The 24,710-nt window shown below is 44.5% G+C and overlaps 1 protein-coding gene and 1 pseudogene across 2 annotated transcripts in view; both read right to left on the reverse strand.

Annotated features, from left to right (window-relative positions):
• The window catches only part of LOC146196870 (protein HIRA-like), a 56,743-nt gene that overhangs the window by 25,657 nt on the left and 6,376 nt on the right, over positions 1–24,710 (reverse strand). Inside the window, exons 6-17 of one of the 2 annotated variants that reach the window (XM_084598562.1) lie at positions 23,544–23,626; positions 23,380–23,457; positions 21,968–22,135; positions 20,315–20,362; positions 20,120–20,176; positions 19,927–19,997; positions 18,321–18,426; positions 14,273–14,551; positions 11,362–11,432; positions 4,415–4,571; positions 2,823–2,926; positions 516–699 (exon numbers count right to left, since the gene is read on the reverse strand). In XM_084598562.1, the coding sequence (XP_084454688.1) occupies positions 516–699; positions 2,823–2,926; positions 4,415–4,571; positions 11,362–11,432; positions 14,273–14,551; positions 18,321–18,426; positions 19,927–19,997; positions 20,120–20,176; positions 20,315–20,362; positions 21,968–22,135; positions 23,380–23,457; positions 23,544–23,626 (1,406 nt within the window). Of the gene's footprint in view, positions 1–515; positions 700–2,822; positions 2,927–4,414; positions 4,572–11,361; positions 11,451–14,272; positions 14,552–18,320; positions 18,427–19,926; positions 19,998–20,119; positions 20,177–20,314; positions 20,363–21,967; positions 22,136–23,379; positions 23,458–23,543; positions 23,627–24,710 lie in introns of both variants that reach the window. The other variant, XM_084598561.1, reaches the window with a different exon arrangement.
• LOC146196871 (uncharacterized) lies at positions 7,010–9,327 on the reverse strand (annotated as a pseudogene).

Below are 24,710 nucleotides of genomic sequence, written 5' to 3' on the forward strand. Positions count from 1 at the left end.
AATCTTTATCTATGTTGATGCAACTGTTATATAGAAGGAAAAGAAATTTCATGCACGCAGTCTGTCTGTTTAATGTTACCCCTACCATTTTTCGTTCCATAGCCCTCTGGGTTGTCCTCAACTTGAGCAGACCTCTCTTGGTTAGCCTCCACATTTCAGCGCCATAGGTGAGTACAGGTAAGATGCAACTGTTATATACTTTCCTCTTTAGCAATACCGGTAAGCTGCTAGACATAATCTGCGAGTGCTTGCCAAATGCGCTCCATCCCAATCTTATTCTTCTTGTTATTTCCTTTTCATGGTCCAGATCTGCGGTTACTACCTGTCCTAAGTAGACATATTCGCCTACTACTTCCAGTACTTCGCTACCTAATGTAAACTGCTGTTCCTTCCCGAGGCTGTTGAACATTACCTTAGTCTTCTGCATATTGATTTTCAAGCCTACTTTTGTAACGCTTTGTAAATCAGCTAGGCAACGCCAAATGATCAACGGAGCCTGCTGGTTGGCATATCACCTGTTGCTGCTGTTGTTGCTGCTGCTGTTGTTGCTGAAGTTGCTGTTGCTGAAGAGTACGGTCTAGTGGAGGACGACCGCGTTTCTTTTCCGGTGGCCTCGCCACGGCTGGAGTGGTTTCTGTGGCTTTCCGCTTACCAACAAGCACCGCGTCATTAACTGACTTGGCAGACGGCTTCTCTGACCTGGGAGTAAGTCACATTTGGTGACGTAGCTACCTCGGCCCATGCTTCCTGTCACGAGCGGCAGGCTAGCAGCCCACTATAAAATTCTATAAGAAAGGCCCCAACACTGACTGCGCATGTGAAACAAAAGTGTGAAGTAATTTCAGACACAACAGAGTACATAGTGCATCGAAAGCTTTCACTGATTTAACCAGTATTTCAATAACTGCTAGTTCACAAGAAACACAAAAGAAAAAATTTAAATCAGCCTGTACTAACAGATACGTTGTGTTCCAATGAAATATAATCTAGTCTTACTAAAGAGTCTTTTTTTTTTTTATACACTGGAAGAGACCACGGAATGAAATCACACGTACGACTGCTGCTTTTGCAAACTATAACAAAATAACGCCAACGCTAAAAAGAAAGTTTAATTAAATCAAAATTTCTCAACATAAATATGTTGTTTGTTGCCAAACAAACACGGTAACCGAAAACCAAGCAAAACAGTTCTACCAAGAACTACTTTTGGGTGGAGTTTAAGTTTCTTTTTACTAAAGGTTTCTTGTAGCTGCTCCCTCTAATAGTACATCGAAAGAAGTTCAATATTAAAGGGATAGATTTCTACCGAGTTCTATAGACTACAACTTTTTTTTTAACTCAATTTCCTACATGTGAACACCGCTCAGCATCAGCAAATAATAACATCGGGAATATAAAACTGTCGCAACACATGGTGCAATGTAGTGTAGTGGCTCCATGAAGTTGATATTAATCGAGAATCATGCATAAGTTTTAGTATAAGGCAATACAGTCAAAACTCGATTTAACGAAACACGATTTAACGAGCGTCAATTTCAGACGCTCATATTGTTCAATGCTTTGAGCAACTAGAAATAATGAAACCAATTTCATTATCTGTCCAGGTTTAACAAACTTTCTGTCGAAAAATAAAGGTAAAAAATTAAATGTCTGATGTATACTGTTTAAAACACCCAAACATCTATTGATTGTGAGCCAAAGGTAACATCGTGGAGAGACCTCTTCCCGCTTTTGCCGAACTGCACGGCGCAGAACGGGAAATTTATTGACCTGAATCCAGGGGATTTCGCAAACAGTAAAAAGCCCGCCCATCGACCCGGTGTCGGCATGAAGCACTGCTGCCGACCCCGGGTCAAGTTTTGGATCCCCTTGATCTGTTGCGACAGTCTGCGGGAGGAAGACAAAAAAAGCATGAAGTTCTTGCTTTACAAACTAAAAGCCAGCAAAGATCAGCGACTTCTTCGCTAGAAAAGAAGTTTGTAGTCCCTTGGCACCATTCTTGCCGACATACAATTTTCGTTGCTTCCTTTTCTAGTCGCTAGCTATCAGCCATCGTCTATGCAGGCCGCAATTTCAACGTAGCAACATAACATAGTGGGCAATTGCTGCTAAAGACGTAACAGTACAACTTCCCTGCTTCTTCGTATAAGTTGCGCTGTTGCATCCTTTCAATTAGCAGTTTCATTTTCACGGAGTTTACGCTTTACAATTATAATGCCGTGGTACTTCCTTGACGCCGCTATACCGTATTAATCATCGGTTTTATCGGATTAAATGGTCAAGGAATGTCTCCCTCGATTTAACAAAATTACCGATTTAATAAAATAATATGCGGCTCCCCTCCACTTCGATTAAATCGAGTTTTAACTGTAGTTCAGAGGAGTTGAAGTGGCTTTAGAAGTACTGTGCATAAATCAAGACTGGTTACATCTATCAGAGATGCCAGCAAACAACTTTGTAAGTAGTGGCAGATTGCCTTTACACCACATTTGAAGAAATGATGAGACAGGAGAGAATGGTGATTGGTAGCAAGAGAAAACAACTTAGGGCATCTGAAGCTTCTTCGAGCTAAACTAACACTACGCATTGTACTCAGCGCTACTCGTAAAGTGTAGTAATTCTACTCCGTGACTAGAATCACTACTTGTGGCCACAGCATTGCATTTACACTGTTTCATCACAAAGAAATGCTTACAAGAATATGCCATTACTTGCATACCTTTTTTCCTGAAACAGACTGCACCCTTAATTAAAAGAAGTTACGTATCTTTTTTCACAAACGACGGGACAAAGGCAATCATCGAAGTGCAGGCGTTGCTCACATATCAGAGGATGGCACAGCACTGGTTGGGGCTGCTGACGTTGTGTGGACGGGCGTGTCTTTCTCCTGGTTTTGTGCTGCCGGCGTTGGCGCTGAAGCATCTTCCTGAGAACGACAGAAGAGCCCCCTTTATCATGCACAACTTCAAAGGAGGCAGAAAGCAGTAACAGATGCATGAAAGATGTGACCCAATTGATTACCTCACATTTTACAATGGCATCACATAAAGAGATAGCACACAAGATGCATTTCATTGTGTGACGGTCACGCTAAACCCTTTCATCAGCATCTTAAGAAAGCAAACAAAAAGATTGCAGAAGAACGTACAAGCAAAAGGCAGTCTGGAGATTTTTGCTGAAGGTCCAAATACCCAGCAACAATGCTCATGCAGTGTTCCTCGGTCAGTGCATTTACTAGGGCACAGTGGACTTAGCGCACAACTGGGCTACCAAGCTTTATGCAGAAGCGGGATTACATGTTGTCCTAAACAAATCTTCTGAAATTATTTAATTTTTTATTTAAAATATTTTAAGCAACTGGAAACTGATAGCATTTATAATTAAAATCCTTTCTTTGTATAATGCGAGCGAGGAAAGATCAGTAAAGTATTTATTTGCTCTACATTTCGCTACTGCGCAACAAGGCGTATGCGTTCCGCACTTTTTGCATCCCAACACCACCCCACACCAGGTGCCGAAAAGTACCACGAACCTCCAAATATATGCTGGTGCTGGTTCGCTCCCTTTCTCGCACCGATGCGCTAGATAGCAGAATTTCACACACTGTGAGAACACAAGCTCACATTCGCCCCAGCAATCGCGGAAGCCACATGGTCCTCTGAATACCAGTAGCCCATTTCCAGGTCAGACGTGGGACGGCAGTGCATGAGCTGCCGGCTAGCATGCGCTGTGCTCGCGTCTCTACACATCTAGCACCGCGTGCAGACGAATGGCGTGTGCGCCCAGAAAGGGTTCTCAGATTCAGGGTTTTTGAGATTGTCCTCCAGGCTACCATTTGCCGGAAGTCCCTTGTTAAAGACATCTGTCTTATACCTTTAAACACGTTTGGTATCCCGCATTTCTCGAAGGCGCGACCAACACGCTCCTTGGAGAAATGTGGTCAAGCATCCGCGATTCAGCTGTAGGGAATTTTCAGCATGACTAGAAAGGCCAGCAAGAGACCCAAGCAATGTGCCAAGTGATCCTTGTGCTATCCCTACATTGTATGAGGTGCAATAGACCTTTTTCCGGTCGTGTGTACGTCACGGGCATTGTGGTTGCGAGGATCGCGAGGTCAGAGTGGTGATACCGAAACCATCGAAGCAGTCAGCCGCACATCTCGAGCTGGAAGCCCGTTGCTGAGAGCGCCAATTAATAACGAGGCCAGAACTGCGAATTTAGGCTGAAATTTGCACGAATCTACACATAATACGAGGCAGACATCTGACATGATAAAATAAAGAAAAAAACCTCGTATTATATGCGGGTTTTTACGGTACACGGAAACATTGATACTAATGACAGTCTAGTTGAGCAGAGAGAGTGGGCCTAAAAAACAGGCGCCCCACAGAAAAGGATGAAGCTCCGAACCTACCCTTGCGCCTGGGGTCTTCTCAGAGGACTTGTCGCAGATGTCTGCCATAGGAACACTAGAGGACTCATCCCGCTTTTCAATGACGATCTTGCTCTTGCTTTCTGTGGACGAGCTGAAGTTGGGAAGAGCTTGGCTGTTGAACGGCACAGGAACATCTCTGCAGAGACAATGCACAATCAGCAAATGCCACTGATCTATTCTCGAATACTATTAAAGAATAAGCGCCTCTGGAATTCCTCGGCAAATCCAAGTGCCAAACATAAAATAAAGACCACAAAAATATTAGGAGATAAAGGGGGTGGGGTAAATTTCTCTTTGAATATTCTCAAGTATGCACGCAGTTTCAGGAGAGACTAATCCAAATCCAACACTAAAGATGCCCCTGCAAAAATGAAAATGCCGACAAACTAAACCTAGTTTCAGGTGCATGAAAGAACATGAGCATGAGAAAGATTAATCGAAATTCAGCACTAAATATGCCTTTTTGGAAACAAGAACACCGACAAACTAAACATGAACTTGCAGGACAGGTCTGCTTCTTTCTTTTTTTTTTTATATAATTCACTAGATGACCAAGTGGGAATAATGCAACTTTTCACTGGTAGCAAGCTAGTTTCTCTCGAAGCAGCATATTAATACCGGGTCATTCAATGCGAAAGGAGACGGGCAAAATTTTCCGTAATTTTTATCAGCATGAAAAAATTACGACTGAAGACAGGTGTGAAAAAACTAGTAGTAGCGTTAGTTTTGCAAAAACAAAAATTTACTTTGCTGTCATGCTCAAACGAGCAGGCAAACGTTTTTAACATGGAAAACTTCTCAGAATTTTCATTAAAGCATGTTAACTCGTACAGGCACTTATGGCGACATAAAAGTGTAATTATGCAATTTCTTACCTAAAAAGATGAACCTTGAGTGACACCATTTCTTATGCAAAATTCCACTCTAAATATTGGTAAACTCCTGCCCTTTCCAGATTTTTAAAACTTATCTAGAAAGTAGAATGCATCCAAAACATTTCTTCGACGTGTTGTCAGCAGCCTGGCTTCACTATTTTCCCATTTGAACCCCAAAATTGCATGCCTCATTTTTTTTGTAAACAAATGGCAAAAAGCCCAACTTTTGTCAAAACTGCCACCTCGAGGACCTGGAAACCCCACTTAGATAATAAGAAAATTCGAATTGCCTCTTCAGCTGAACACATCGAAATGTGGAAACTACTGGAATTCCTAAATAGAGCTAGAAGACCAGTGATGCGCAACGCAGTGTTTGAAATGGTAGTGGTCGGATGGTGTGAATGAAAAGTGAAATTGAAGCTTTGCTGCTGGGCTACTTTTCGGCTATGGGAGGCTTGCGATCATTGTCACACCTGCCATCACGCACACGCAACAGAGCTGCTCTAGACCGGCCTTCGCTGAACTGGTTCACACTCATTCCTTCCGCACATGGCTTGAAAACATCACGCGGTTAACGGCCGAGAGTGATGCAGTCGTCTTTGGGAAGTGCGTGGTGCAGAGTTCGATATATCAAATGACCGGTGAAATTGGAGTTCGATATACGATGCAGCTTTCCTATTCTTTTGCATGAAATTTTCAAAAGGATATTCTGCGAACTCAATATAACCAAAATTCGAATTATCCGGGCTCGAATGTGTTACCTCTCAGCTCCTTCAAATTAACCGGTGAAATTGAGCGCCCATGTATGAATTAGCGAGCGTCCATCCAATGCCACAGACTTACATGAACATCACCCGCGACTACGCTCCCGTGCAAATTTTTCGAATTCCTGAATTGACGACGGACCCTTTCAATTGAAGGAAGAGTTGCAGAATGTATTTAAAGAAAAAATGAATAAAATTTTACAATGTGCCCTTTACCTCATTTACTATTTGGACCATCAGGGTCCACACCTATGTTACATAACGGAAGTAAAAAGAATCGGCAGAACAAAATCCCAACAATGCGACAGTCCGAAAGAACACTACTTGTCTAACACCCGTCTTCTGATTGTTGGAAAGGTAACCAGTACGCGTGAAGGAAGGGAAAGAACATTTCACTATAAAAATCGCGAATAACTCCGCACAGAACAAAAAAAAAAAAAAAAAAAAAGAAAGAGAGAGGATATACAGTGCAAGTATCTAAAGAAGGAAATATTGAAAGGGACAAAAAGAAAAATGCTGGTGCAGGCTTAATCGCAGTTCTATAATATGTCAAGGTTCGTACAGGTGGCAAAGAAAAAAATTCAAGGATATTCAAGGAATTTCAAGCCCCCACAGGAGGATTTTCAAGGCCCCCTTCGAGGGCTTAATTTTTTTTTCTATGTCAAAGATCTTCAAACAGTGCTCTCAAAACGTCTGAAATATTTATTCCACAAAGAAAAAAAACATCACTACGCAGATTTGATTCTATTGCACAGAAAAAAATTTAATATAGCTTCATAAAATATCACAGTGAAAGTTTGGTCATATCCCGCAGAAAAGTAAACAATTAGTTTTATAAAATTGTTGGTTATTTCCTATACCCTCACAAAATATTGTCCACTGCTTCAACTGCACAAAACAAAAAGATCCTTAGGAAGCAGCTCCTCAGGGCTTCTTCAGGGGAGCTCCAGCAGCTTTTGTTGAATTTGGAGCTTGATGGCGTGTAGCTCCTCACTCTTGTCTTTGGCCGTCTTTCTGAGGCTATTGGACTTTACAATGTGTGTCACATTGTTTTCTGCCTCTGCTTTATTAGCATAGGCATTTGCAGATGCCATGAGATCATCAATTGTCAATTCCAGCTTCTTTTTCTTTCTTTTCATTGCATCAAGCTCTTCCTCAATGCAGTGCTTTTTTCTCTGCTTTGAAGCTTCAAGGTGCCGCTTTTTCTGGGCTTCCAAGTATGCTCCATACTTTTGCCTTGCAGCTGACACAGCGATCCTCAGTTCCTTGGTGATTGGAATGTTTAGAACACCACCTGCTTTCTCAACCGCATCGCACACGACCCATTGTGAAACATATGAAAGGTCCTTCAGATTCTCAGCGCACACCTGTCGGTTTACACTGAATCCACGCTCGACAGTTGCCTGGCCATGACTGAGGACAAGCAGAAGTTTCACAATGCTCCACAACTTCGAGTAGGTTGAACTGAACTTCAAGAAATCAGGGTAAAATTCATCCAGTCTGTCAGCGCACTTGTCAAATTGTCTAAGCTGATGTTTCTGCTCGTGCAGGAGCTCCGTGTACTCGGCCAGCACCGTGTCTCGAAGGTGATCAGCCATTCTACCTGCAGTGATGAGGGTGTCCAACACTTTTCTGAAACCTGCAAGGCATTCCTCTGGCTTCGAGCACATCTGTCGTGGGTCTAGTGAAGAAAGGCCCCTAACAAATGGAAACTTCAAGGGGCTTCTGTCTAGAACTTTCTTGGTGGCACTGATCAAAAACTGTTTACATTCCATCCGGAATTGAAACACGTCCTTTGAGCTCACTTTAGAATTCTTGAGAACTTGCTCTGCTTTGTAGCCTATATCCACCTTTTCAAGTGGAACATGGTTCTCGGCATTATCAATGTCGATCTTCAGCAGACCCACTATCCCTTTGGCAGACAGGATCGAACATTTCAAAAACTTCGTCAGCAGCTTTCTGAGAACAGTTTCTAAATCCCTTGCAAGGAAAAAAACCATTGGTTTGTCTGTCTGGTACTCTACCAGGAAAGGGTTCAGTGCCATCGCCACACATAAGGCAAAATTCAACTTTGCTGGCAGCAAAGCATCACAGCAGAACTCCCACAAGTTATTGAACGATGCACATTTTGGCAGGTTGACTTCTTTTTTTCTAGCAGCCTCAATGTACTTTTTCATGTCACACCACAACAGCAACGCTCTCTCAATTACAGGAACATTCTCCACCCACCGGTGGGCGACAAACTTAAGAGGAAAGGTATCTTGGCCTGTAACTGCCGAAAAGTCCTGTCTCCGTGCTGTAGCACCTTAAAAAATTGCACTCAAACTAGACAACAAGCAGTCAAGTCCCCATTTAGTCGCTGAAACTCCAGCCCTGTAAGCATTGTGCACTGTGTGTAGCCCACAAGTGCCTAAGTCCACAAACAGAACTTGGTGGTTTTCTTGCAAGTGCTCTTGAAGACCTTTGAAGAACTTCAGATTGACATTGGGCCCATCCATCGATATCTGAAGAATCTTGGCAAGAGGCAAAGGCTTGAGGGCGCTTAACCAGTTTTCCTGAATGTCATCGGCTGTGGAATGCCCCATAAAAACGGAGGTGTAATAGCTGGTCGTCACTTGGTGAGCAGAGTCCCAACACCTCACGTGCACATCCATTTGCTTACTTTGCAGAAAGTCATTTGCCGACTCGTCAAACAGTACGACATAGAATTCACACTGTTCTATTTCTTGCGGCAATGCTGAAAGAAAGAAAGGCCTGAGACCGTGACACGTCATATAGGCGCATTTCTTCTCACCACAAGAAAACGCCTTTGCCACTTCACTGTCCGGAAACATGCGCTGAAATAGCTCCCCTGCTTGGGATGACGACCGGTACGAAAAGTGGGATGTCACAACTTTCAGAGTCCAAAGAATTTCAGCGTCAGTGACAAGCTCGTGCGCTTTGCAAGCATCGTTTAGGCTTGGCGACTGCGAGGAACACGCGCTAGTAGACTGCTCTACCGCGACCGGCGTCAGGTACCTTTTCAACGCGCTCCCTTGCGCTACCTTCATTGCGCCAATATGCTTGCCGATTTTCATGTGACTTTTTAAAGCGGATTCACCCATGGCAGTCCCATCCACAGTTTTACCGCAAAGCTTGCACTTAGCCCGATGCGGACTCGTTGTATCAGGCGCAATCCACTGCTTGTATTCGTCATGGTGGAGCCACGTAGCCTGAAACTTGCTCTTTCCGGGCATTGTGTCACATATGAAAATATCACGTGCACTGACAGGCAGAAGCCACGCTCATTCCGAAAATGCAAGCACTAGGGCAACACCAGCGTAGACACGGCTGCACGGCTCGGTAAACCTATCTAAAAACGTTGGGCTCGGTGAGTAATGGCAATGCGATAGCGATGGGACGACGCAGACGTGCCCACTGCAGTGTTGACAGCCGCCTAACGAGAATGCGCTAAATATGCTAAAGATTGATACGTTTCCTTCTCCGCAGTTCATTCAGAACTCAGTCAAGAATAAAAGTTTAGCAACAAAAACGTTTTCATGACGAAAAACACCAGTTCAAATTTAGTATTCAAGGAATTCAAGAATCTTCAAGGACCAGTCATAAATTCAAGGTTTTTAAGGGCCTTGAAAACAGACTTCCGTAATTCAATGGTATTCAAGGTTTTCAAGCACCTGTGCGCGCCCTGTATGTATAGTGTCAGAAAAGGAACTCTATAAAAGAAATGCGTACAAAAAATGTGACTGTTCACTGCTTTCATGTAGATAATTGAAACTATCCGGCCAAGCTCCATAGAAATCTATGTAAAACAACCCGTTCATTCGAACACGAGTCGGTTACGCCACGGATAATTCAAACTACACCCCTTGATCTGAACAAGTTCCATAGAAGTCTGTGTAAAACCAACCCATTAATTCGAACACAAGTTAGTCACGCCACGAATAATTTGAACTCCCCGTGATAGAGTGGCATAGTTACGAGGCTGCGTGCCTCTAATATGGGTAGAGAAGATAAAACCAGGCAAAACCATGGAAGAATGGTAAAGCCGAACCAATGCCATGACCGGGGCAGCTGTAGGCGGTGCCAAAAGGTAGGGGTTGATGGCAGTGGCAGCAACTGCCTGTTCCGTGTCACCCCCGATACTTGCAACTAGATGCTCGTTAATTCGAACGCCATTACATGACTTCAAAGCCTGCGTAGCCTACCCGTGCGGGAGCCCGTGCCAGGCGTGGCTGCACGTGCACACGAAGCAGAAAGAGGACGAGGAGGAGGAAGAACAGATGCGTAGAGACGCACGCAGAGCCGGCGCTTTTTGCCACTGGGGCTTCTCATTTTTGCCTTTTTCGGTCCATCGGCTGACAGAGAAATCTCGACTGACCGGTAGACTGTCGTCATAGTATTTTAAATAACATTTCTTTGCAAATAAACCTTTGAGATGATGGCTGCCATAGAGTGCACACATAGCCCTGTAATTCTGTTTGAAAGCTTTGCTTATCATCAATTCCCCACTATCATTCATACGACACCCCTCGATGATGGATATAAAAGCTTGACTCTATGCTATTCAGAGGTGAGTGCAGGAGTTGTGCTGTGCTGTGATCTTTGCAAAGCACTGAAGTCGTGTGCATTGGCGAGTGGTGGGCCTACAGGGCCATGCAGGGCTGCTTTATCATTTCTAATAATGTTATATTTATGTTGCATACATGTTACATTTATGTTGTTGTAATATGTTCACCGAAACATATTACAGTCAAATCTCGATATAACGAATCACGCAGGACCGCAAAAAATGGTTCGTTATTTTGAAATATCATTGTAATGAAAATCTTTGGTTTATAAGCCAGTGGTCAAACCTAGGTATGAAAATGACGTACTTTGGCAGTAGGCACATATGCAAACAAGCGAAACCTCCAATGAAAACTTTGCACTAACTTTAAAGCTGATTTATTTGAAGATATGAGTTTTTTTCAACACTATATTTAGTCGCTACAGCACATACACCTTCCACTTTGCGCAACATCTCATCACGTACGTGATCGCACCGAGCGATGAAGTACGAACTTTGCCCATGCGCAAAAAAAAACATTACAGTTCGATATGACCTTATTGTCAGTGTTGGAAATCTTGTCTCAGTCTTGTCTCATGATAGGAGAGAAAGGGTAGGGTAGGATCCCCCCCCCCACACACACACTTTTTTTTTTTTTTTTTTTTTTTTTTTTTTTTTTTTTTTTTTTCAGTCCTGTGAAGTTCAAATTAATAGCTCCTGCTGTACTAATATACAACTCACCCAACTTCAGGGTCAGGCGGAATGTAGAGAGGCGTGATCCTACGGCGTCCATCAGGCATCCTTGTTTCAATCTGTTTGTCGGTAGGCCCCTGTGAAAAAGCACACAGGGAAAAAGATTAATGTGTGTTCTACCCACATATCCACAAACAAAAATGGACAATTACAACACTCAGCAACGCGAAATTTGAGCACAGCCATTGAGATGTTTTAAGCAAAAAGGGAGACTGCACATACAATATGCAGTGCAGGAGGGCGGTGGATTCGGCACCAGTTGAAATAAGAGATCCTGGTTACTCCTGCAGTTGCTATCAGTGGATAGCACTAAGGACAGCACAAATGCAGAATGAAAGGAAGATTCCTGACCTTGCACCAAGAAATGTTAGGGGAGACAGTGGTCTTGAAACCAAATTCCTTATTAGGGATATCGTAGCAACATTTGGCATGTATATGCATTTCTTCTTGCTGTTTTCAAAAATATAATTTGATTCACTATACCTCAGTTAGTTCGCATACTATGAAAACATAACAGATGCCTAATTAGGTAATTTCTTACGGGTCATTAAGACACTCTCGCTCAATATTATTTGGTTTCTATTAAAATGCAGCTGTAGCCAAAGGCCTGCCATGTGGAGCTATGCTATTTATATTGTCATTGAGGTGCGTTATCATATAAAATGTCCAATTATGCTGATGCCCCATAATTTTAACATAGTACATATATAGTCAGCTGACATTACTGTCCCCAAAATTTTATGTTCTACCTAGCAACATAAAGACAGCATAGCTCCACAGTTCAATTCTTCCTGAATTCAATGTTATCAGACTTGTTAAATTGTGCCACAAAAACGATGAAAAGTTCCGCAAGACTAGTCATGTTGGCAAAAAATATGACTGCCGAAAATTTTGGGAAGAATCTTCAACCACAGATTTTATTTGAATGTTCCCGATCAGTACCCCTGCAAATCAAAACAAAAAGTGTCTTATTCCATCCAGGGAAACATTTTTTTCTTAAATGTTTAAGATGTGCCCATGATGCAATTGTAAAAAATATTTTCGTGAAGTTATGGGGTGACGTTTATTTAGCTGACGAGAGCACAGGGCTAGGGTATCCAGCTCCAGGACTGTATATTTAGCCCTGAAAACGGTTTTTTTGAGGGAACTAGCGGTCCGGAGTCAAGATGGCCCAAGCCCCACCATGGCAAACAGTTGGGTGGCCCTGAAGAGGGCCACCCAACTGCCAGGTCCATTGCCACGTTCGAGCGGTTGACCGCTCACGTCTTCGCGATCTCGCCTTAGGTTCGTGCGAAATAGTTGTTTAACACTTTCATGTCCACAATCATGAAATCGGTACCGGCATCGCATTCCGCACCGACGCTGAGGTGAAACTCCTCGCGTTGGTTCGCTGACTTTCCCGACAGAACGGACTTTGCGCCGACCGCTCAACACAGTGTGACGGCTCTGCCGTAGAGTAGTACGCGGCGGCTGCGCCAACACGAAGAGTACTGTGATCCGGGATGTAATTCACGCTGTAATATGAAACTGCGGTCTCGTCATATGGCAGCGTGGTTTATGTTCCCTGCACATCTAACAAGTCTCGCACTGGTTGTAACGCAGGTCCCGATGGTACGCTTGTGGCCGACGCCTTCTGGTTTTCGTTGCATGCCCGTTTCTTACGGTTTCCAAAGGCTCGCTGTGTACGCGGTTACAATCTACTGCTTTCCGGCATCTCGATCGCAAGGAAAAACTCGGCACAAAGCAATGCGTGGAGAAACGTGAGCGCAAATGCACATGCACTAGAAGCGGCACCCACGGCAGCAAGTGCAAAACAAAGAAAAAAAAATGGTGCACTGGTCATGCTAGCCGATAGGAGACGCGGAACAGCGCACTTGCCTGAAAGGCAATCAGAGACCATAAACAGCCTTCGGAAAACCGGCGAGCAGCCACTCTGCTTGAGGTAAGCCATTTTGAGATAGCGCAAATTGCGCGCAAAGAAAACAACTTCAAACCAAGACCAAGATGGTGGCGCTCGGCCGGCAACAACGACCGCGGCACGCTCGGAAATATTGAACAAACTTCCTCTTACAGGGGACATTTCGTAGCTGCCTTAACATGTTGAAAGCCGATTTTATTGCATTTCCTGACCAAATTCAGCATTAATTATCTAAGCGCAGGTGCTCGAAACGATAAATGTTCCGAAAATAAGTTTTTCTCAAATCGATTCTTTTTTTTTAGCATTTTCGACCGTTCTAAGACCTGCATCTCCCCTTAAAAGACATTTTTATTAAGTGAAATCATCCATAAAAGCTTCTGTACTTCATTCAACAGTTATATGACTTATAACTAGGCTGTTGGATCATACTCTCCCATATCATGCATTTCTTTAAAAGCCTACCACTGAGGCTTCACTGTAGTCCGTTTACGAGGAAAACAAAAGCAATCACGAGTCAGATACAAACATAAAGGCTTCAGTGTCTCCAACTTGTTCATTGGGGTGAAGGATCAAAATATTCATTGTTCCCTGCTATGACAGTTGGTGGCTGGCGGAGTAACACAGCATCATGTGCGGGCCATATGCTGCCAACTGCTTTTTCACGGCAACAGCAGCTAATGCCCTAACTGCCCGATCTGCCACAACAGCGCCGACATCGACATGGGAAAATGTAAAGGCGGTAGGAAAGGGCAGAACCGCCGCCACACCTAGCGGTGTGCGTGACACTGGTTCCTTTTACTGACATTGCCTTCACTGGACATGCAACAGTATTAGTAGGTTCTCATACTACCGCAGCTTAGTATATGCAGTATTTGTCAGTTGCTGCTGTACTTTTGTACCCAATTACAGAACAGCAGTACGTACCCATACGTTCCCGTGCTCGGGCACTGACAAACAAAATGATACAGCACTTGTCATCACCTTAATGTGGGGCATGGGGCGACTGCTGTTGCTATTGGTGTTGACCGCAGAGCGCACCACCGAGTTAGCCGTGCCTGCGTTGCTGGCGGCGGGGCTAGCCGAAGGCGCGACCCCATTGACGACCTCCTTGGGTGCCTTCTGGTGCTGCTGCTGTACCCGGGAGAACTGCTCCTGAGCCTTGAGCACTTCGGGGTCCTCCACCAGGGTGGTGCCCGACTGCCTCTGTTGGCCTCCGGGACCCGACACACTCTTGCCGTACAACTTTTGGTGCCATATATTCTGCCAAGAGAAGGCGTCACGCATCGAAGAGAGCGGTGAATGTGCTTGAAATCTGCGCCGCGCCATTCCCAAGATAGCTGCGGACAGTTTCCCCTTCCCTTTACTCCTCTCTTTTCTTTTCATTTCCATCAAGCCATTGAGAGTGGTGCCATTAATGACCTCACACAAGTCAACATACTTGTTTTACGCTTGCAGCAACCATGAAAAACAATGCAATACCACAATAATGTAATGCCTCTCCATACATCCCAGTATGATACTGTACGATACCGGCACTTGCCCATCCGTAAAAAGGAGAAAATGGCTCTTAAAGCTACTTTTCTTAATTTTTGACCAAATTTGATAAAACCTGGCATTGTGATTCAGTTTCTGGCAATGATTCTAAATATGTAACTATTTTTCCAAATGGCGAACTAGTTCAAAAGATAGATGACATTAATTGTTCATAATTTGCAGAAACAATGAAAAAAATAACTGCACTAAAAGAAATTCGCATGGACGCTTTGCTAGGTACTAGAAAGCATAATGAATACAACGTTAGGAGTACTTTTTTGATACAGTAGACCCCCGCTGATACATTTTTCCTGGGACCGTAAAAAAAAAACGTAAGAGCCGGGAAACGTAAGAGCCGGGAAGTAGGACAAATTGAAAAATGACAGTAGTGGGCAACTGAATGCATTTATTGCCATGTTATCACTTGAAGAAGTCATGCAGCGTTGTCTGTCGCATCTTTTCGCGTCCGGTGAGCACAACTCGCTTCTCCAAAAGTTGCAGTGCCATGTGGCTCTCGCGATCGTCGCAAGGTCCAATGTCGCCACAGCTGATGTAAACGTCGGTTCCGGCTGCGGCGCATCCTCCTCCTCCTCTTCCTCTTCGTCGCCACTGTTGTGCGCGTCTACACACTCGGCCACGATCTGGTCGATAGTCATCATCTTGAAGGTGGCAACGGCATCATCCACAGACACGTAATCGTTGTACACGATCCCGTTCGCGCCAACCGCTTCCATGGCCGTGTCCAGTTCGCAGTCCTCGGGGGGTTCCGGGGTTGTCCACGGTTCCTGGTTCTGCTGCGCTGTCTGCGTCGCCGAAGCACTTCGCAAAGCAATTCCTGACCGTTGTGGCGGTGACAGCACTCCATGCCGTGGCCAGATAGTGCATGGCATCCAGGATCGTAATGCCAGTTGGCTGTTGCCCGCGGTCCACAGAGGCCAGGGATCGCTTCACGATGCATTTCCTGTAAAAATGCTTCACGTTTTTGATGATGCCAGCATCTAAGGGTTGAAGGTGGCTGGTCGTGTTGGCCGGAAGGTAAACCACCTTGATGTTCCGCAGCGACGTAGTGTCCTTAGGATGCGCGGAGCAGTTATCTAAAAAAAGGACGACTTTTCTGTCCTGACAGCCCATATTCGAGTCCATGTACACGAGGAACTCATTAAAAATTGCGCACGTCATCCAAGCCTTGCTGTTGTTCTTGTAGTGGCAGGGCAGGTAACGTATATTCTTTAGGCAACGTGGGTTTCGAAATTTGCCGATGACCCACGGCTTCATCATCTCGGAGCCATCCGAGTTGCAACACAACAAAACGGTGAGACGGTCTTTGCTGCATTTTCCGCCGTGGCAAGCCTCGCCTTTCAAGCTAAGCGTCTTGGAGGGCTGTACTTTGAAAAAGAGGCCCGCTTCATCAGCATTGAAAATGTCCCTAGGTTCGTAGCCGTCAATAATGCGCCCCGGTCTCTTTCCAGCTGCCTACAGTAGCCACGTCCACGCTTGCGGCCTCCCCATTCACGGTTCGGTAGCAAATTCCGTGCCTTCGTTTAAATCGGTCTATCTAGCCGTTTGACGCACTGAAATCGACGATCCCGAGCTTGTCTGCTATCTCCAGTGCTTTTTCGCGCAAAATGGTGCCATCAAAATTAACACCTGCAGCTCTGGCTTGCTTGAACCATTTGTACACCGCCTCGTCAAGCTGCACGTGCTCCGCACCGCGGGCTTGCGTGCTTTTGATGTCAAAGGACCGGGCACTTGCTTCAATCTCGTTTCTTTTCGAAACAATATAGTTGAGGGTGGATGGCGTAAGTCCCAGTTCCTTAGCGATGCACACCCGCTTCCACGTTGGGTTTGCATCCACAGTGCAGAGAATATTCAGTTTATCCTCCAAGGATAGTGCTTTGCGCTTTCTTGATGCCATCTTGCTGTATTTACGTGCTGAACGGTTGGCACGCGCCAGGTGGGCGATTGAGTGCGCTGGACGCGTGTGCACACGACCGCGGAACGAATTCACAGCCGGAAAATACACGCGGAAAGAGTCCTAAGCTCGGCAATCGTGAAGTCAGTCGCACACACACCAACCGCACAAAGGATGGAGCATGGAGTAATGAAAGACAGCAAGACGCAAAAAAAAAAAAAAGCGCAACTACTGCTGATGATGATGATGACGCAGCCTGCCCAAGCGTCACTAGTGCCTTCTGTAGACACGCCAGCAACGCTAGGCCAAGCCAGGCCAAGTCAATTCGCCGAAAAAGTAAACATGGCCGTCGCTGCTTGTTTTTCGGGTTGGCTTGGGGTGCGAGTTCACAACGTATCATGCGGGAACGTGTCCCAAGCTACGACGTAACAGCGGGGTTTCTAATACATGGAAGTCTATGAGAGTCATGCTGGGACTCGACCGCAAGGACGTAGCAGCCGGGAAAACGCAGCACCCGGGAACGCAACAGCGGGGTTCTACTGTATAACAAATATTAGCGATGTTATAGCAGTTCAAAGTTCACTGTTCCAAACGTGGGTGCCTTACTGTCTGATTCAAAGCAAGACTGAAAAGTTTTGAAATGCTATAACATACCACTGTGAAAGCCAAGCTCTAGCCTTCATCTCAAATACATCAGTGACATTTATCTCAAGATTCTAAATCAGCAGTTCAAAGTGCATCACGAATTAGAACAGCTTTCCTGTGGCCATAAACTCGTTAGAGACAACCTGCACTTTCAAAATCCATAATCTAACACTGTATATAATTATGTGCATAACAACCTGTATTAAGACCGTCTTGCTGCGTCTCTTACTTTTATATTTACAATGTTAGACATTTTACCGCTGCCCTCAATCTACACCACGCAGTGCTGAGGGTGCAAATAAATTAAATGCTCTCACTGCATAGTACATGCAAGCCGTAACATTTGCTTATCATGAAGAGATTGCCTAGGATATCGGGGCAGCTTCATGGGACAGCCCCCTGTTGCCGCATGCATAATCTAATGTGGTTTATGTGCCACTTGCAAAGCATCAGGCTTGACAAAGGACTTCACATAGAGTGCCCAAAAGAAATGTGCACACAGTCCAAGGCATCGCAACTCTCCTTTGATGACAGCACACTTCAGTTCAGTTCAGTCGTTAAGCACACTTATGAGGATGCAATAGAAGGATGTGGCGAAACAAGAGAAGCCACTGTTTCAGCGCTGGCATCTGTGGCACCATCTTGCGCTGTTTGCAACAACCTTCTATCGCCTCTTCTTCTGCTGTGACAGACTTGGGGAAACAGCACAAGATGGTGCCTCCAGTGCCAGCGTTGTGGCTGCGACTTGTCTTTCTTCGCTGCTGCCAAACACGATAAGAACATCTGGCTTCTGATTGAATCAGGCAAGTATCCCAAACAAATTTGGTATTACAAAATAACAATGACAAATGCCATTTCTGTGCGAAATTTGAGCTGCGAGGATTCCGCGGTTTAGCTGGGAGAAGCATTTTAACGCGCTGTACACCAAAAAATGCCCACCCGCTCATCAGAACTGATGGGTCTCCCTATCTCCTCCTCTGTGAAGTCAATGTAGGCTACAGTGCCATCCCAGGAACAAACCAGCAGCTGGGTGCCCTCTTGACTCCTGAAAGACAGAGCAACCCAGACACGCCTTTTAGAAACAGCTCAAAAAGATAAAGTTAACAAAAGGAAGGGCGCCCTCAGCCAAGAACCTACAACGTGGAAATGAAGAAAGAAAACTGAAAGCGTCAGAGCTTCAAGTTTCTGACTGCTGATGCCTTCGAAGCTTCAGAATGCATTGGCTGTGCATTAACAATCTGAATGACAACCAGCCTCAGCAAGGAAACTATGCGGCGAAGAAAAAAAACACGCGAGATAGGTAACCATTTGACAATAATCTAGCACAAAGCACCCTGTACAAAAAAAAAATATTGCAACGGCTAACCCATGAAGAAAGTACAGCATTAGCAACTCAAGCAGTTGCACAAGATATCTAGATCACTTGCTCCAAAACAAATGCATTCTTTTTGGCCCAGCAAGAAGGTTAGGGTTAAGACAATGGTTAAGGATTAATACTGTGTAGCATGCTTGAATGTGGCACATTGCCTATTGGCATAAGTGTTACAAAGTTTCGATAACAGCTGGTTATCTCAGTGTGGTAACCTATTATTGCCTCAGCTAAAATCTAACATTAGAGAAAGTGCACGTACCAACACTGACAGACCGATGATGTGACAACGCATCCGAGGAAATTGCACAATGGCGATTGCGCAGCGAAGACCTTTAGGCTTAACAGCATGTCAAATAGTCAAGAGTATATATATGAGTTTGCAAAAATTTCTACGGCTAAAAAATTATTCTCATGCCCTAAACATAATAGGCTACAGGGTGCCACACTGCTGCTGCTGCTGCTGATTATGATGAGAGCATGCTGCAACAATATCAGAGAAGTCTATGCAAAGTACAAAAACGTCTAGCAGACCTGCATAACGTGCAAGTTCTGAAAAAGAACAAGGGCAAGTTGACGCGAGAAACTTTGGATGCCCGGGCAACCAAGAGAAAATAAAATTCCTACACATACCGGCAGGACAACGAAATGGGTGCACGGGTCTAAATATTTGAGATGTCTGTACAAAATCGTCCTTGTCTGTGCGTGTCTTTCTTCTGTGTCGTCATGTGCTCTGTTTTTCACTAAGTTCAACCAACTGGCTCAACAATCAACTGTATTGCAATATTTGGAGCCATGCTGCCGAGTGGTAAACGGTGGTGGGTAACCTTGAGGGTAAGTACAGACCTCTTCATCCATGAAAAATGCTCAGAGGTGTCTAGTATACTAAAGCCCAAACCGCTAAAGCCAAATTGAGTCGAATTCCACTGTTTGCATACTTATGTACAAGCAATGCCACATTATCCAGTCGTATTTCTATGCCTACACTAACTGGGACTTTCCACCTACACATAACACCTGTTTGCTCTGACTCCGGTCACCAGTCTATGTTCATGCTAACCAGGAATTCAGGCCTAGTATGGCATTGCTCTGTAACCCATACATTATTTTGTAATTACAAGTTACCGAAATTACAGGTTAGAAGTTAATCAAAGTTACTGAAATCACTTCACATACCAAGAAATGTCGAGCACGGAGTTTGAGAAGAGGTCATGCACGACCACCAGCGGCCGCTTCAGGCAAGTCAGCTGCAACGAAAAACAGAGGAGGAGAGGACAGGATGTGGCAAGTATGAACAGACAATCAGTGAAACTTCAAGACCTCCAAAGGTCTGCTACTGAGCCAGACAGATGCGAAGCATGTGGCTTACCCAGACGGAGAGGGATCTATCTCGACTACCAATGGCGCAGCAGCAGAAATTCTGTGTCTGTAACAAAAACATGGGCAAAGCAACTAAGGGCAGAAATTACGGTGAGGGCACGATAAAGTCTGAGGAGAAATATGACAAAAATATATGATGCGAGGAAGTAACAAACAGTAACGAAACATGGAATCGGAGGGTCACCTTGTTGGTCTCCTTGTTTATCCTTGACCGAATATGAGGGTTGAACCTCTGGGGAGTGAAAAAGAAAAAGGACAAGGAAAGAAAATAATGGCACCCAATTATGTCCCAATGCATAAAGGGAGTTCATGCTGAAATCTTGTTTGGATTTGCGACATCCACACAGAATCCAAAACGTTGTCAAAAGTATAGATATTTCGCTGATGGGCGAGAGCACTGATCCAAGTTTGTGACTAGCACGTTTGTCTGCATTTGCTCTGCAAGGGCGCCGAGGACACAGCGTGGCAGTTTACTAGCCAAAAGTGTGCAAACCTAGTTGCTAAAAATTTTATGCTAACTCATGCAAGCCGCTACACACAGACATCATTACTCCCATCGTTACTCAAGGCACGGTAAATGATATGTGATAAGGTGAGGCTGCCGAAAAGAATAAAATACTGTATTTACTCGAATGTAACAAGAGTTTTTTTCATAATTTTTGGCTCTTAAAGTCTACCCTCGCTATATAGTCGAATATTGTGATTCGGTTGGCCTAAATCAGCGCCGGGGTGCAGCCATATTGAATATGCCATCACTCAGTTTCGATTTCCGCGATTTTACGATCTTATGTTGGCAACAAGGGTACCAGGGAAGCCAGATCAGCCAAATCCTAATCTATCCAAGGTCAAAATGTTGCGCTCTTTGCTCGAATGCTCAGAATCATGTTTTCACCATTATCACGCGTTTGCCGAGTCTTTCGCAGTGGATTAGTGCGGGTACTTCTGTTACCACATTTCGCACCTGTCACCTTTATCACGCGCTTGTCCCATCTTCGCAGTGGATTAGTGCGATCACTTTTGCTGTTATCGAATTTCGCACGATGGCAATGCGCCGTGCACAGTACAACGCTCGCTTCAAGAAAGCTATTCTGATAGCAGAAGAAATCGGAAACTCTGTGGCTGCTCGACAGCTACATGTTAACTAACCTACCATACACGGTTGGCGGATGCAGCAGAACGGGATTTTTAAATGTGAGTCCGACCGCAAAGGCTTCCAATGGCATCGTTTGGGAGGATGAGAGTGAAAAGGAAAACTCAATTTCCGAAAATTCGACCTCTGGCGACCGCGATGAATGAGCGTTTTTGATGAGAGTGAAAGGACTATAATGTCTATTTAGAATTCAGGGCCTTTTTCAAGCGCTTATCTCGCGTTACATTCGTGGTTTTATTTTTTTTCCCATTTGGCAATATGCAGAGTCGCCCCTCGTGTTACATTCGAGTAAATACGGTACTATAAAGTGGCAGTTGAAAGGCAACCACAGCCATTTTCCGGGAAAAAAGCACAATGAATGCTGACAAGCTAAAAAATATATATAAAAAAAAAAGAGAGACACTTACCCTATTCGAAAATAAACACTGGAAGTTCCTAAAACAAAACTGCAACGCATACTTCTTGGAATGGTCATGCTTCTCAAAAAGGTTCAAATATTTTTTTTTCTCTTCCAATCACAATTTCTTCTCTCCTTGCTTCATAGGCTAAGTTAGGAAGCAAGATGTCGCATCCACAAGAATGTACAGTTTCTCCCCCCGCCCCACACACACATTTTTTTTTCTCCCTTCTTCCTTTCGGAGCAAGCAAAATGCTCAGTAAGCAACAAAATTAGCAAGCTGGACTTACCACACAGGTTACGGCTTTTCGGTGCCCCACGAAATCCTTGTTGGTACGCCAATTGTCGCGGTCGATGATCTGAGCTGTAGGTCCAGCGTTGTTCATGGCATGTGCGGAGACAATGTACTGGCCGTCGGGAGACCAGCTGAGTCTGAGGATGTGCGTGGTGCCCCCGCACTGGGCAGAGATACAATGCTCAATTTCGGCAGCACGCAGCTAACATGAGCGCAATCATCAATGCAATAATTCAAGAGACTATTGATGTAGCTAAATATAATCATACATAAATATCAGATGCAACTTTCATAGGCAAAAATTGTACGCGCGGAAGTTAAATAAAAAAACGAAAAAAAAAAAATTACATTCATAGAAAATTCCACGTACAATCAAAGAAGACAAGTACCAACGAAGACGGGCTGAGCCAAAAAAGAAAATCACATTCATAGAAAATTCCACGTACAATCAAAGAAGACAAGTACCAACGAAGAAGGGCTGAGCCACTCGGGCTTTGAAATAAACCATGAGTACCTTACCACCCTAGACTATGCACACAATGTTCAACATGCATCATATTGTATGGCAGCACAAGCAAGACAGCCTATTAGGGCAAGAAATACATACGACACTTGAAATGCTACTTGCCGAAAGGCCAGCTTTCTTAAAGGGACGATGAAAATAATATTACTAAAACTAGAAAGCATGCACAAATGACCAACGTTCCATCAGTTGGCTCCGCAATGCAATAATTTATCTAGCCTGAATAACAATAAAGACATCAGCGATAAAGAAATCTCCCCCTCAACACAACAAAGAGCGATGGGCAAGAAAAAAAGGAAACAAGTCGCAATGGTGGATGGATGGATGGACGGAATATAGGAGGGTCCCCTTTGAAACAGGCTGGTAGCAGTTGCTATCATGCTCATTTTTCTCCCTATATCTTAATTATTGTTTTAGATTGGTTAACTATACCATCATTCTATTTATTGAATTTTTGTTTCTACATTACGAACATTGTCACTTTTCTGGTTTTAAGCCACCAATCTTCCAATCAATTTTTGCTAGCTTCCACTGCAGGTTTATTCACCCAGCCACTGGTATCTCTGAGCTGAGGTGGCTCCATGGATCCCGCCCCACCCATGGTTAGCCTGCCAACCTGCAGTACAAGACATAAGTGGCACACACCCCATAATTAATATAAGCCGAACGTTTGCAGCAATCATGTTCAGTTTTGACTGCTAATATAGAGAAGACAAAGGTGAATGTGATGACAGAAGTCTCAAATTTCACAGAACAGCTTCTTCTCAGAATTCTGCAAAGGCTGCACCCGCTGTAAGCATGCGCACACACACAAATGTCCTCAAACTGAGGGCTTCTGACACCAACAAAGATTCGAAACCAAAATGCACAAGACTCACGCCCACCTCTAAGAACGGATCCGTAATCACGCACTCCTGTTGCCAGTCGTGAGTCCGCCACACCCGCAGGCTTTTGTCGTCGGACTGAAAATGGCGAACGTGAACCTCGGCATAATGGTACATGCAACCGAGACATGGAAGAACAAGATGAAAGGACAATCAAGCCTCACCTGGGATGCAACATACTTCCCCACCGGATCCCAAGATACACCTTTAACCAGCCCAGTGTGGCCTTTCAGGACTGCCAAGATTTCTGCAAGTGTCGAAAGTGGCAAAGGAGGAATTAATGCCTGCCGTAAAACAAAAACGAAAACCTGGTAACCTCGTGTGCACCAACATAACGATCGAAATTATCGGACATACTCGCGTAAGGGCTGCAACCTCAACTTGGCAGCCAGTAATCTGAAGAAAAAAAAAAAAATGTGCCAATAGAGTGCACAATCTTAGCTACATAAAAAATCCTTACGTCCAGGAACGCGTTGTTCCATGCACCGTACTCAATCTGGAAACGCAGATACAGAGTGCCTCAGCGATTAAAATGAATGCATAATTGATTACTGTATTTACTCTAATGTAACGTGAGATTTTTTCAAGAGTTTTGGCTCTCAAAGTCTACCCTCGCGTTATAATTGAATGCTGCGATTCAGTTGGCTAAAGCAGCACTGGGGTGCAGCCATATTGAATCCGCCACCACTCGCTTTCGGTTTCAGCGGTTTTACGATGTTATGTTGGCAACATGGGTACCAGGGAAGCCAAATCCCAATCCATCCAAAGTCAAAACGTTGCGCGTTTTCTCGTGGGCTTGGAATCACGTTGTCCCCTTGATCATGCGCTTGTTACATTTTTCGCAGTGGATTAGCGTGGTTACTTCTGTTATCGCATTTCGCACGATAGCAACGCGCTGTGCACGGTACGACGCTTGCTTCAAAAAGGCTAATATGATGGCAGAGGGAATCGGGAATTCTGCAGCAGCTCGACGGCTGGTCGTTACTAATCTACCTTATGTGGGTGGCGAATGTAGCGGGAGGTGATTTTTAAATGTGGGCCTGGCCGCAAAGGCTTCCAAATCGTCTGGGAGGACGAGAGTGAAAATGAAGACTGGGTTTCCGAGAACTCAGCCTCCGACAACGACAATGAATGAGCATTTTTGATTAGACTGCAATGGCCATAATGTCTATTAAAGGTACTTTTTCAAGCATTTATCTCGTGTTACATAGTGATTTTATTTTTTTTCCAATGGGCAGTATGGAAAGTCACCCCTCGTGTTACATTCGAGTAAATACGGTATAATGATTGTATAATTGTAGCTGCGGGACTCCTGCAGCTGTCAGTGTCAG

This window comes from Amblyomma maculatum, chromosome 3 (assembly GCF_055883805.1).
Source record: "Amblyomma maculatum isolate TAMU_Amacu chromosome 3, ASM5588380v1, whole genome shotgun sequence".
NCBI classification, from domain to species: domain Eukaryota; kingdom Metazoa; phylum Arthropoda; class Arachnida; order Ixodida; family Ixodidae; genus Amblyomma; species Amblyomma maculatum.